Source organism: Durio zibethinus, chromosome 15 (genome assembly GCF_047325235.1).
Source record: "Durio zibethinus cultivar Kanyao isolate XHJ-2024 chromosome 15, ASM4732523v1, whole genome shotgun sequence".
NCBI lineage: Eukaryota > Viridiplantae > Streptophyta > Magnoliopsida > Malvales > Malvaceae > Durio > Durio zibethinus.
The window spans coordinates 21,293,687-21,306,103 of NC_143176.1; the positions used below are offsets into that span (position 1 = coordinate 21,293,687).

Genomic DNA, 12,417 nt, shown 5'->3' on the forward strand with positions numbered 1-12,417 from the left:
AGAGAAGTTTCTTTTAGCCAATAACACAGTTTTCAAACACCTCTTGCCTTCCAGACAATTCAGTTAACTTCAAGTTTTGATGGAGAAAAAGGAAATATGCCCCTTCCTTTTCACTGATCTTAAAACATTTGTCCGACATTTATCCTGGACCTGTGAGTTTATTTATGGGAACATACAACAGCGGTTTTGGAATCATCAACGCCAAGTGAACTTTCCTACAGTTTCTACAGTCTGCTTCATCCTTCCTCCACAGTACTGAATTACTATATGTCTTGAACACTGAAACCCAATCATCACCCCTAAGTTTAATCGATCAACGGGTAGAGCAGAGTCGATGAGATGAGGAAAAAAAAAAAGAATTCCTTTCATGGGAAGAGAAAAGTTGATGCATGTACAATTTTAAAAAACAAATAAAAAGGAACAGGAAATTTACTGCGTGGAATGATATAGCATTTCGTCGATTTTCGTGACATGGCAAAGATTTAGTGGCTTAACTTTATCACCAATCACCATAGCCATGAGCAGAAATTTCCGAGGTACCGTGGCAAGGTAAACTTACTTTCTATGCTTGCATTGGACAGTATAAATTTTCTTCTAGTTTAGAGGGAATTTTGCTATCCAATGCAAACGAACTCGATCCTCACTCAGCGTTTTTTTCTGTATTTGACAGGAATAGAGTTACCTCAGAGGAGGGCTGGCTTACAACAATTGAATGTGATTATGGATTATTCAACGATATCCACCATGACATTGGTGCCCATGTCATACACAATCTCTTCCTTCAAATCCCTATTATCATCACTTGGTAGAAATGGTAATATACTTACCGTAAAACAGGTTTGAGTTGACAAGGAAATTGATTGGTTCTAATGGTTTGATGCTTTTGCCTTGCAGACTAAAGCAGCAAAACCAGTGATCGGAAAGTACTACCGCGAGCCGAAGAAATCTGGGCCTATACCATTTCACTTGATGAAGAATCTAGTCACAAGCCTTAGACAGGATCATTATGCGGACAACATTGGAGATATAGTATATTATCACTCTGATCCACAGCTGTTTCAGTTATTTTCCCTTGGCAAATCTGAACGATAAAGAAAATAGCTGAAGATTAAGGACCATAATTTTTTCGCTTGTTTCAACATCATGTGACAGGGAGTCTGTACTTTTTTTTCTTTTCTTTTCTTTCTTTTTTTTTTTTTTGGTTTGCCTTATTCCAATTGAAATTCCCAGCAGAGAAAAAGAAGATAGAAACATCATCAGACATAGCAACAGATTTCGGTCGGGTGAGATCACTGCATTACCGTCTTGTTTAAACCTTTGTTGGGTAACTAGTAATTAGCTGCCAAGTTTGAAAGGCGACTTAAAGTGGAAAAGTCAGCATCTACGGCTCCAAACCCAAGAGAATTTCCAGAGCCCCACACCACCCTGACACTAGTCCTCTCCTCTGATTCACTGTCTCACTTAGCTTCTATCTGGTATAAGTATGAAATTTATTTCGATAAAATTATAAATAATTATTATTATTATTATTATAATTATACTTGAAAATTTATTTTATATTAAATAAATGTCATTAAAATTAATATTTAAATTCAATTAATAATACTATAAATTCAATTATATTACACTAAATTTGAAAATCCAAACTAACGCTATCCGTTTGTCTCCTTCCATACAAGTCATACAGCTCAAGATAAAAAAATCCCACTTCTCTGCATTCCAAACTACCTATTAGTATTAGTTTTTAAAATAAAAGTCACCCAGTACTTTTTTCACCTCTTTACTGGAAATTTAGTTTTCACAATTAATCATTCAAACATTCATATTATATTTATTTCGTGTAATAGATAATAATTTATGATTATATATTTTTTGTGAGGAATCGAACAATGAGTTTAACCCATTATAATGCAAGACAAGTGACAAAAAATCGCTGAAAAATGGACTTCTCATACAGTGTGTAGACATGTTCCTGATATTGTCATCTGCTTTGCCCAATTGCCCGTTGCCATTTGCATCCGACTTTCAAATGCAAATCCCGCCATCTATCTGCCTCTTTCCAACTCCCCTTTTGCCTTCTTTCAGTGTCACTCCCACATTCAAATTTTTCTCCTTTTGGCCTCTGGGGGCCCTTTGCTTTTTTGTTAGCGATGAAAGCTATTCCTTTTTGCAAAGTTGTAAGCTAAAGTTACTAAAGAAACCCAATTTCATTCTCAGTTTTTTTTACCTTCTCTTTCCCTGGTTGCTTACCTCCTTTTTCAATATGAAGTTGTTATCTTCTTCTCCTTCCGTTTCTTCTTCTTCTTCAACTGTCTCTTTTGATCCCAAAATGTGCACTTCAAAAAGTGCAACTGCTGGTTGCCTTGCGGGGATCTTACGTCGGCTTCTTTGCTCCCAGAATCTTCCAACACACCCCTCTGATCACATTACTGAGGCCAATTCAGTGGCAAGTTCTAAGAAACAACAATTCAATGCTGTGGACAAGATTGATGCTTCCAAGGTCACTCCAGGGATTGTAGCAAGGCTAATGGGGTTGGATTCCTTGCCTGACATCAGCTTGCTTAAGACACAAATAAATCCAAATTCAATTACAAGAAGCCTGTCGATGAATTCAGCTGATTATAAGCAAGATACTGATTCAGCCCATGGCAAGCATAGACGAGTGAACTCTACATTGTCTTTCCGGGACATGCCTACCTACTTCGAGCTAGAAAATGAAGAATTTTTTGTACTAAGCTTTGAGAATGGAAGTGAAAGGAAAGAGCCGAGATCAAAAGGAAAGAAATGTAAAGGAGGTAGTGAAGAATCGAAGGAAAATAGAGTAGAAAAGGTCCCAGAGAAAAAAATTTTGGAAGATCATGAAAGGGCTTTGAATGTGATGAATGAGGAAAAGTTGAACAGAAGAATTGTTGATAACCCTAATCAGGAAATGGTCAAATGCAGCCCAGTTAATGATTTCTGCTTGGAGAAACCAATTGTCATCATAAAGGGTCTAGAGTGCTCAAATTATGTAGACAAGAATGGAGTGCCTGATGGTGCAAAATTGAGGAAGAAAAAGAAGAAAATACAGCATCCTGTAGCTCAAAATGTAGATCCTGAATGCAGCTCAGAAGATTCAAGCCCGGTTTCTGTTCTTGATTTTGATCAATTCATCATTGATCATGATGTTCCTACATCAGGTTGGTGCCTGTCACTTTTGTTTGTATTTAAATCTATTCATCATTTGATAAAAAGTTCTTTTGTTCATCTTTTTGACTAAATTTGAATTGTTTGTAACAGAGGAAGATTCAAAAGCAGAAGGGTCTAACTCAAGAAGGAAATTATCTCCAGACCTGGAAAATTATGGATGCAAATCTCCTAGTAATGAATCTAATGATGGTAATTTGATGGAGGATGTTCAAAGGGTAAACATTATTGAAGGCAAACTTTTGGAGTCGAGGAAAAAATATTGGCACAGTGACAAAAACTTGGAATGTTGGGATGCAATTTGCAGGATGATTGAAGCTGAGGTGGCTAAATCAAGCTGGTTATGCTCAAAGAATGAAGATCTTGAAGATATTACTGCAGATTTTGGATCAAAAATTTTAGATCAATTGTTAGATGAGCTTGTAGTTCAATTTTTTGGATCTCCCTCATGAAGAATTTCAACTTGTAGAAGTACAGAAGTCATGCCCTTGTAAATTTTTGCAGTTGCAAAAACCTATAGTCTAAGATATACAGTACTCTAGTATCTATTTTCAAAATTTTCTGTCAAGTCTTGCTTACCTGTTTTCAACCAACTATAGTTTAAATTTAAATTCTTTGAAATGAAAGGATTAGATGCCTGACAGCAAAACAACTCAATTAAATTTCCTGAAATTATTCAAATTCTAAATAACTATTAAAACTAATAAATTTGGTAAGAAGTCAAAATCCTCAATTATGTGACAAGGTGAAGGGGGAAAAAAGAAAATGACTGAATGCTAAAAAAATCATTTTGTTGAATTTTAAGCTTAATTTAATTGATTTATATAATTATTTTAAAAAATTTTAAATTTTAATATTTTATAATTTTTTTAATATTTTTAAATTGATAGTTATTTTATATAAAAAATAATATTCTTTGTCATGAATTTGTTTTTGGGCCATACATTTGTATGAATCTTTATCCATGCTATAATCATCAAATGAATCACTTCATGGGAAACTCAAATCCCCTAGTTGCAAGAAACTACTACTAAAATATAAACAAATACAGAGCAAATCATGATTGGACAACAAATTCTCGTACTAGGAATATTGAATGCCACCCACCACCCTACCAAGGACAACAGATGAGCTGCCCAACAAATCTTTACTTAAAAATTTCATTCTCCACTTTTGACAACTAGGTTAACTAACAAGTCATTGAATAATGAATCCTTGTACAGATAGTTATTAACAGTCTTCTATATGCTAAATTTAAGATACCAGAATGAAATATTTGAACTCAATTTTTTCATAAAGTGTAGCTATTATCAACTTATTGGCTCACCTAGAAGATGAGATATCTATCATGAGGTGAATTTCTGTGCAGATTTAGTTCATGAGGATACCTCTGATATAGTTAATTTGTTGTCTCCAACAACTGCTCTAATTAGACTGATACAAGAAGACATGTCGGATGTTGTGTGATATCCCAAGCTCATGTCAAGAGATTTTAAAAATTTGAATCCAAATTTATGACACGATTTTTGTAAAATAAAACTTTAAGATTTTCGCATACAATATCTTATAGGTCTTTCAAGCAAGTCATTAAACAAAGTTGCAACTAGGATACCAAGCCAAACTTGATTTGTCCTAATTTTGCAAGCTTTGTTTCAAACTTGGAACAATGGCTTATTGTTTTATTATTAAATTACAAACAAACAGCAAGATTGAGTAATGCTTAGCCCCACACCAAAAATAAATTAATCCCAGTACAGGCAACGCCGGCAGCAGGATTTAAGGAATGGTCTATCCTGGATGAAGATATATTAAGAATTTTTTTTATTTGTTTTAGTAACAATATTTTGACCATTTGATTTCTGCATCTCCAAGAAACATTGTTGAAAGTTGACTAAAACATTATAGTCTTTTGCAAATGAGAAGCAATAAAAATCTTTGGTTGTCTGAAATGACACTCTTGCTGTTCCTCATTCATCCAGGCTGCAAGTTCAAGTGCCCATCCCGCTAACAGGTTTACCCAATAAGAAAAGTTAATTTAAAGATACAAATAAGCTAAAAACGAGCACAACTGTTTTTCTTTTGTTATAAAAAGTTTAGGATGAGGGTAAGCTTTTCCATTTTAGAATCAGATTGCTAAGTTTCAGAGAAGACTTGCTTTAGATTTACAAATCATCCATTAAAGATGACTACTGACAACCGCATTCAAATTTATACCTTACAAACGAAGTATTTAATCTTTACTAACTCAACCAATCCTGTTGGCAGAGGCGCCTTTTTTCTTAGTGCTCAACATCCCACCCACTTAGAATCATGGAATCAATGAGCCCCCCACCATTTGAATTGCCGAAAGTAAGATGCAGAATTCAAAAAAGTTGATAGGTAAATGACACTAAAGATAAAAGAAAGATTACAGTGGAGAATCATATGAAAGATCAATTTCATTCTTGCGTAAAGATATCGAACTCTCAAGTTATGGTATTTAAGACCACAGATGCTGGATGTTTAACAAATAACAACATCCATTTCCATTAGTTTCCTGCTAAAGATGGAATGTTGCCATTGATTTGCATTCCAGCTGGGAGGAAGTCAGAACTAGGAAATCCTTAACTCTGGTGGTAACGGGCAATGCAATAAAAGCCATCTGTTCTTCCAGATTACGACATAAAAAGGCATTACGAACTATGATTCAACTAAATCAGAAAAGATAAAAAGGATAAGGAAGTTTGCACTGAAAAGTATATATATAATTAAATAATACAGCAGTTTCTGGTACATAAAATGCATACAGCCCCCACCAATTCAAAATAAACCAAAAATATGAGTAAACTTTCTTCCACTTGCCGATTGAAATGAACGTAACTCTAAAATTTGACTAGTTCAACATTGGCCTCACTACCTTCAGCTCCAAATCATGTTTCTACTTGGATGAATATGGAACTCCAGTGACCAAAAAGAATAACAGACATTATTCTTGAGAACCTAAGAGCACTACTAGCAGAAGCCTTCTGTTCTGCTCACCTTGTATTCTCCTGAGAGGGCAATCAATTTTCCCCATCTCCATTTCATTCCAATTACAAATGATGAATATTGATAAAAATTTAAAAAATGACCCAAAAAAAACTAGTTAAAGGTTAACTTAGGAGCTAATGGTGGGACCAGCTTTGCTTTTAGGCCACCATCTGCTCCTGTTCCATGTACAATTGCTCCACCCAGGCAGGGAGCATCTCTGCACCCGTCGTGTCAAGATGACACTGCTGCCGCTGCTCATCCTCAAAACTAAACTGCCCAGCAGAAGGGGTGTCCTTCACCAGAGACTGGACCCAAGACACATCTGGCTCATCAGTGGCTGGTGACATTGAGCGTCCTGCATTTGCCAAATTGCCGCCACTGCTTCGGAGCCCAAAAGGAGAAGATTTTCTTAGTTTATTTAGCTCTTCTCCCTGTATACCCCAGTCTAATTTCCCATCAGGGGAACCCCAATCTGAACGGTTAGAAAGCATTGCACTTGCTGAAGAAGCTGGTGAAGTAAACCCTGAATGACGATTTATAGCAGTACGTTCAATAAAGCTCTGGCTCCGCTTCGCAAAGGCAGCTGACCTTGAACTTAAAACTGCTGCAGCAGTTGGCCCAGATGGCTCAATCCCAAAGGATGGAGATGCTCTCACAGGAGAGGATGCTAGGTTGGTTGGGTAGCTAGCACGGAGCTGCTGCTTAATATTCTGGTGCATCTGAACTCCAGTGGGGGACTGCAGCTGACGAGCTGCAGCATCGAGTGAGATTCCTTGTAATTGGGGCAAAATAGTAGTATCAAGAGATCCAAAAATGTCTTCAAGGTTAGTGGGCTTCACCCCAGAAAATCTATTTAATTCCCCAGGTCGGTCACCAGAGGCAGAAAAGGCCGAGGCAGCAGACAAGGGATTTTTCCAACTGGTTGGGGAGGAAAGACAAGATATCTCACCAATTAACTGCTGCTGATGGCGGCGACGATGACTTTCCAAACCAAGCAGATCCACGTCTAAATCCATATCCCTAGCACTTAGCGCAGTTTTCAACCTACTACCAGGAAGTTGCAAGGTGGGAGGTATGATGTTAGACTGGTTCGGCCACATCGCTCCACCCATAGGAGAAGAGGTACCAGTAGGAGTCAAGGGTGGTGTTGATGTAGGAGGTATCATAACAGATGGAGAGCCAAGAGCAAGTGGGCTCAATGAACCCATGTCAAGCGAGGAACCAGTAGCTGAATATGATCTAGGGGAAGGCACAGCTGAACCAGTTGAAGCATACAAGGGTCGAAGTTCCTCAGGCTTGTGAGCAAAGAAACATACCCTCCTGTTGCAATTAGTCTCATCCTTGCATAGACGGGTTCGATACTGGGCAGGATGAAGCCAGCACTCAAAAATACCATGTGCATACTCACAGTTATCACCCTGCCTGCATGTTCCCTTACGAAATTCAGGGCAAGGGACACAGCTATAATGATATTTCCTGGGATCACGCCTCCTAGCATTCTCCCCAGGATGAACAAAGGGGCACTCAGTCCAGTCATGAGAGTAAGCCCTCGAGCAAGGCTTGACCTTGAAAGTATACATCCTAAACTCATCTGTCCCATATATCCCGTTCTTAATGTCTGGAAGAGTAAGATCAACAGGATACTCTTTCTTCTCAATTCCATCTCTCAAAGCTCGGGGAATTGAATTCTCTAGCTGCTCTGGCCCTTCCATTTCAATTCCTACTTGAGCAGGCAAACCCTCTATTTCACCAACGCTACCACTTCCTTTCAACAAAGCCTCCAACGTCTTCTTCCTCAAGCTGAAAGCTGAATTACAAGCTGGAGCAAACAAATCACCAGGCCGGTTTCCATTAGCATCAACAGAATTGATATCAGCGGAAGCCTCAAGCAAGATTTTGACAACCTCAGCTGAATCAAAGGAGCCACCACCAGCAGCACAGTGGAGAGCTGTTGCCCCATCAGAACCACAAGCCCTGTTAACATCAACACGGCCACTTTCAATAATATAATTCACCACATCCTTGCTCCCAAACATTGAAGCAATCAAAAGGGGTGTCCTTTCTTCAAACACCATCATCTTTGAACCCATTCTCCTTCCATACCACAAGCTTGGTTCATCAATATCAAGACCCTCTTCCTCAATAGCACTTTTAAAGCCAGTCAGATCATTTGAAGCCGACAACTCCAGCAAAACAGATAACTTTAGAGGAAGCCCATCTTTTATTTGCGACTCACCCTCCATCATAAAACCAGTTTGAGTAGGTTTCCTCTTTGGACCAGTGCACATGGAAATTTCTCTTTGTTTCTACAAAAATGCAAAGACATGAAAGAAAAATTCACCAACTCATCCAATAAATTCAGACCCTAAACTTGACATAAAAGGGGAAAAATAGAGAGAAAACAATTTATGAATTTAACAAAAAAGAAAGAGAAAGGTAACTTATATATTTCACAAAAGCATTCAATTTTACAGCGAAAGCTCCAATCCTTGAAAACCAACAATTAAATTGATAACAAATAAGCTTATCCAAGTATCAAAAACCAAGACGTAAAGTTTTAACCAAATAAGAAACAGAAAATCAGTTTCAAAAACCCAAACAAAAAATTAACTACACATAAACACTTCAGCCAAATTTCCAAACATGGTATTCATATAAATAGGGAAAAAAATCCAACTACCCCCAACAACAAAAACACTTCAAAGTTTCATTCTTTTCACGCATTTTCACACTAACCAAACAGAACACAAGCAAAGAACAAGGAAAAACATACCTTTGAAAGTGTGAACAAGAGCAGAAACGCAGGATGTCTCTTTGAGGAAAAAAAACCTTTGTGTCTTTTAACTTCAAACAGGAGCTTAAAAGAGAGAGAAAGCAAGAGAAAAAAGCTCAGGAGAGACTTTTTGGCTTTGGGTTTTTTCCATTTAAAACAAAATTGTGGCTTCTTCCATCCTTTTTCCCTCTAAAATGGAAAAAACTCAAATTCAAATGTAAATGCACATGAAATGCAAATTATTATGAAATGCAAAAAGAAAAAAAAAGCAAATTATTCTTTTTATTTTCCTTTTTTGTGGGGTTTTGTTACGTGGGAGTGGGGTCCAGGGGAGGAAGCTCTTAATATCTACCTGCAATCAAATGAAGAATCGCCACGCGTCGATGGTATTTGTTTTTGTTTTTCTGTGTGGAAACGGCCTCACGATTTTGGAGAATCCGGATTTGTCACGCCTTCTGCGTTGTTTGGCTGTTGGCGAATGACGTGGACGCGCCTGCATCGTCAGCAATGTTTTTTTATTTTATTTTAAATCCGGTTCGTTAGTGGTTTCTGATAAAGTTGGATGACTGTGATTTTTCAATCAGAGACGGACGAATATAGTTGAAGAACTGAAGGCGTACGGCGGGGTTTTTACACGTCTGTGAAAATGTGGGCGGTGTGAATAAGGGGCTTTGCAATTGGATATTGACTTGAGGAAAACTCTTTGATGCTATCGACGAATCGCAGCGTTTCGATGAGTTCTAGAAGCATTTGCGTGTCGTCTTGTTGTGACTTTTATCAGCCATTTGGTTTTTTTAATTTAAAAGCACATTAAATTATTTAAATTATAAATATTTTTACGATGATGACTGATGAGATGAAATTTTGGACCAAGTCTTCGGACATATTTGTTAATTTTTTATTTATAATTTTTTTTTTGTCATTTTTTTATAAAGCATAGTATTAATTTTTTTAATTATATAATGACAAGATAATATTTTTAGGATTTGAAACTAAATATTTTTAAAATAAAATTTTAAACTTTAATTGTGGGAGTGTCTGATTATAGATATCTAGAATGTATCCCGAATTTCGTTGCAAGAAATATTTTATATCTATTTATATTGGTTTTTTATCTTAATATATTTTATAAATAACTATAATAATTTATTAAATGTTAATTCAATTTTTATTTCTTAATAATTATTTTTATTCATTTTTTAATTGCAATTAATTATTTCGCAATTATAAACTTAATCTATCATATCATTTTATTCTTTTTTTTAATTAAAATATGTATACATTCGAATATTTACATAAAGTTTGTTTTTTATTTTTTAATTTATAAAAAAAATAAAATCTCTATATGACAAAGTTAAAATTCACGCCCAGATAACTTACTCAAAGCCTCCTAAATTGACTAAGTTTGCTAGATTTTTTACTAAAATGGGCCAAACCAAGTTTTGGTCCATTTACCTTCCTCACAAGCCAACAAAATTAATACAATTAATTATTAATTCAGTACTAGTGTTGTCACTTGCTTCGCTTTGATTGGTTGAGTTCAATAATTATTATAAAATATATTATAAAAATAAAATTAAAGATATTAAAATGCATTATATTTGTATTTATGTATTAAATAAAATATTAGAAGCTACAAATATAAAAAAAATATTAGTATTTGATGAGAGATTAAAAGTTAATACTATATTTTTGTTTTATGTTCCAAACAAAATAAAAGTATTTAAAACAAAATCCAATTCAAGAAACAATCCACGTTCTCTCACACCCAAGATCCATGAAACCTTAAAAAATGCACAGTTATTATGTGTAGAAGACTTATACAATAACAAACTTTCTCAAATAAAATCTAATCCAAAAATCAACCTCCATTCTCTCACAATACAAAGTCCACTAAATTAAAAAAAAAAAAAAAAAAAGATAATTGTCAAATGTAAAAAGCTTAAAAAAACGTTTGGTTTTGGAAAAAGTTAAATTATTCTTAAAATCTTACTTTTCGTAATATGAATCATGTTTGACTTACGATATTTGATTTTTTAGGATATTTTGTAATTTTCAATAATTTTTAAATAATTCAAAATTAAAAATTCATCTCTAGTTAAAATTTTTTAAAATTAAAAAAAATTAATTTTATCTCACTTTTGACTTCAATAATAATTTTTTTTATTTATTTATTTTTAAAAATCAACATAATTACACAATAAATCGAAATCTATTTTTACACAAAAAAACTACATTATAATAGATATAATATTATAATAAAATATTTCTTATACTTGTAGTTACGATTCGCATGAAAAAAACATAATATTTGATAAAAAAATTTAATATATATTAATAATTACATTTTTTGTTAAGAAAATGTAATCATTAATAAACCATTGTTTTTTTATTTTTATGAGCACTAAATTTTTTACATATGAAACATACTAGTTTATCATTTAAAAAATAAAAAAAAATTAATATTTTCAATATCAACTATGTGTTTTAAATGAAAAATGTAATAATAGATATAATATTTATAATAAAATATTTAAAATATTTTTAATTACTTTTTTGTGTCGAGTTTGATTTCAATATCTACGTTTTTTATTAAAAAAATGTAATCATTGGTAAATGTAATAATTAATCAAAATTTAAAAATAATAACTAACAAAGATATGGAATTAATTAATTTTCTGGTACTTTTCCAATTAACTGTTGATGCACAAATGTGAAGGCGAACACAAAAGAAAAAAAAAAATATATATATATATATATATAATGTAGTATAATTAACCATAGGTTTATCTAGGCTTGGAAAATAGGTGAGCCTAGTATGGAGTCTAACAAATCAACATCATCTCCGTCCACGGCTTTCTAATATGAATGATACCTTTTATATAAACGAAGTCTTTATATTAAATTAATTTTAAATTTGTACCATGCACGAAGGTATATCAATAAATTTTATATAAATATAATTTTTTTTAAATGATAATATAAGTTATGAAATTTATAAATAATTCATTATTTATATAATTATTTTTTATTTTATTTTATATATTTTAATATAATAAAAATAAATTAATTATATATTAAATATATTTATGCAATTATTATTAGTTATAAAAAAAAACTTAAATTATAATTTATTGAATCCAAATAATTTTTAAATAAAATATAATAATATTTTTAATTTTAAAAAATTAAAAATTCATCTTTAAAATCAATATCGCATACAAATTTTTTTATAAAAAATTCTTTTATAAGTTGTTAATGAAATGAAAATGCAACAATTGATTTTTTAGTATTTCTTACTATCTTGTAATAAGAGTCATTTTACTTGATGAGCCAATAAATTTTATAGATAAAAGTGAAGAGATAGATAAAATAATAATTTATAATTTAACAACAATTGAATTATAATCCAAACTATATAATTTTCTAACAAACATAATCATTATAAT

General features: G+C 33.4%; 2 protein-coding genes across 2 annotated transcripts; one reads left to right on the top strand and one right to left on the bottom strand.

Annotated features, from left to right (window-relative positions):
- The first annotated feature begins 1,857 nt into the window (after nucleotides 1-1,857).
- LOC111302458 (uncharacterized) lies at nucleotides 1,858-3,721 on the top strand. Its single transcript, XM_022898364.2, has 2 exons — nucleotides 1,858-3,179; nucleotides 3,280-3,721. The coding sequence occupies exons 1-2, from the start codon at nucleotides 1,967-1,969 to the stop codon at nucleotides 3,636-3,638; spliced, it is 1,572 nt and encodes a 523-aa protein (XP_022754099.2). The 5' UTR covers nucleotides 1,858-1,966; the 3' UTR covers nucleotides 3,639-3,721.
- Nucleotides 3,722-5,908: 2,187 nt separating this feature from the next.
- Nucleotides 5,909-9,086, bottom strand: LOC111301320 (zinc finger CCCH domain-containing protein 66-like). The gene is made up of 2 exons (XM_022896905.2): nucleotides 8,969-9,086; nucleotides 5,909-8,501 (listed from the first exon to the last, which is right to left on the bottom strand). The coding sequence occupies exon 2, from the start codon at nucleotides 8,481-8,483 to the stop codon at nucleotides 6,354-6,356; it is 2,130 nt and encodes a 709-aa protein (XP_022752640.2). The 5' UTR covers nucleotides 8,484-8,501; nucleotides 8,969-9,086; the 3' UTR covers nucleotides 5,909-6,353.
- Nucleotides 9,087-12,417: the final 3,331 nt, after the last annotated feature.

Excerpts from the sequence above, each read along its gene's own strand:
- LOC111301320 (XM_022896905.2), bottom strand. The coding sequence starts at position 8,483 with ATGTGCACTGGTCCAAAGAGGAAACCTACTCAAACTGGTTTTATGATG.
- LOC111302458 (XM_022898364.2), top strand. The coding sequence starts at position 1,967 with ATGTTCCTGATATTGTCATCTGCTTTGCCCAATTGCCCGTTGCCATTT. Across the intron at positions 3,180-3,279 it reads TCATGATGTTCCTACATCAG|AGGAAGATTCAAAAGCAGAA; the intron begins GTTGGTGCCTGT and ends TGTTTGTAACAG.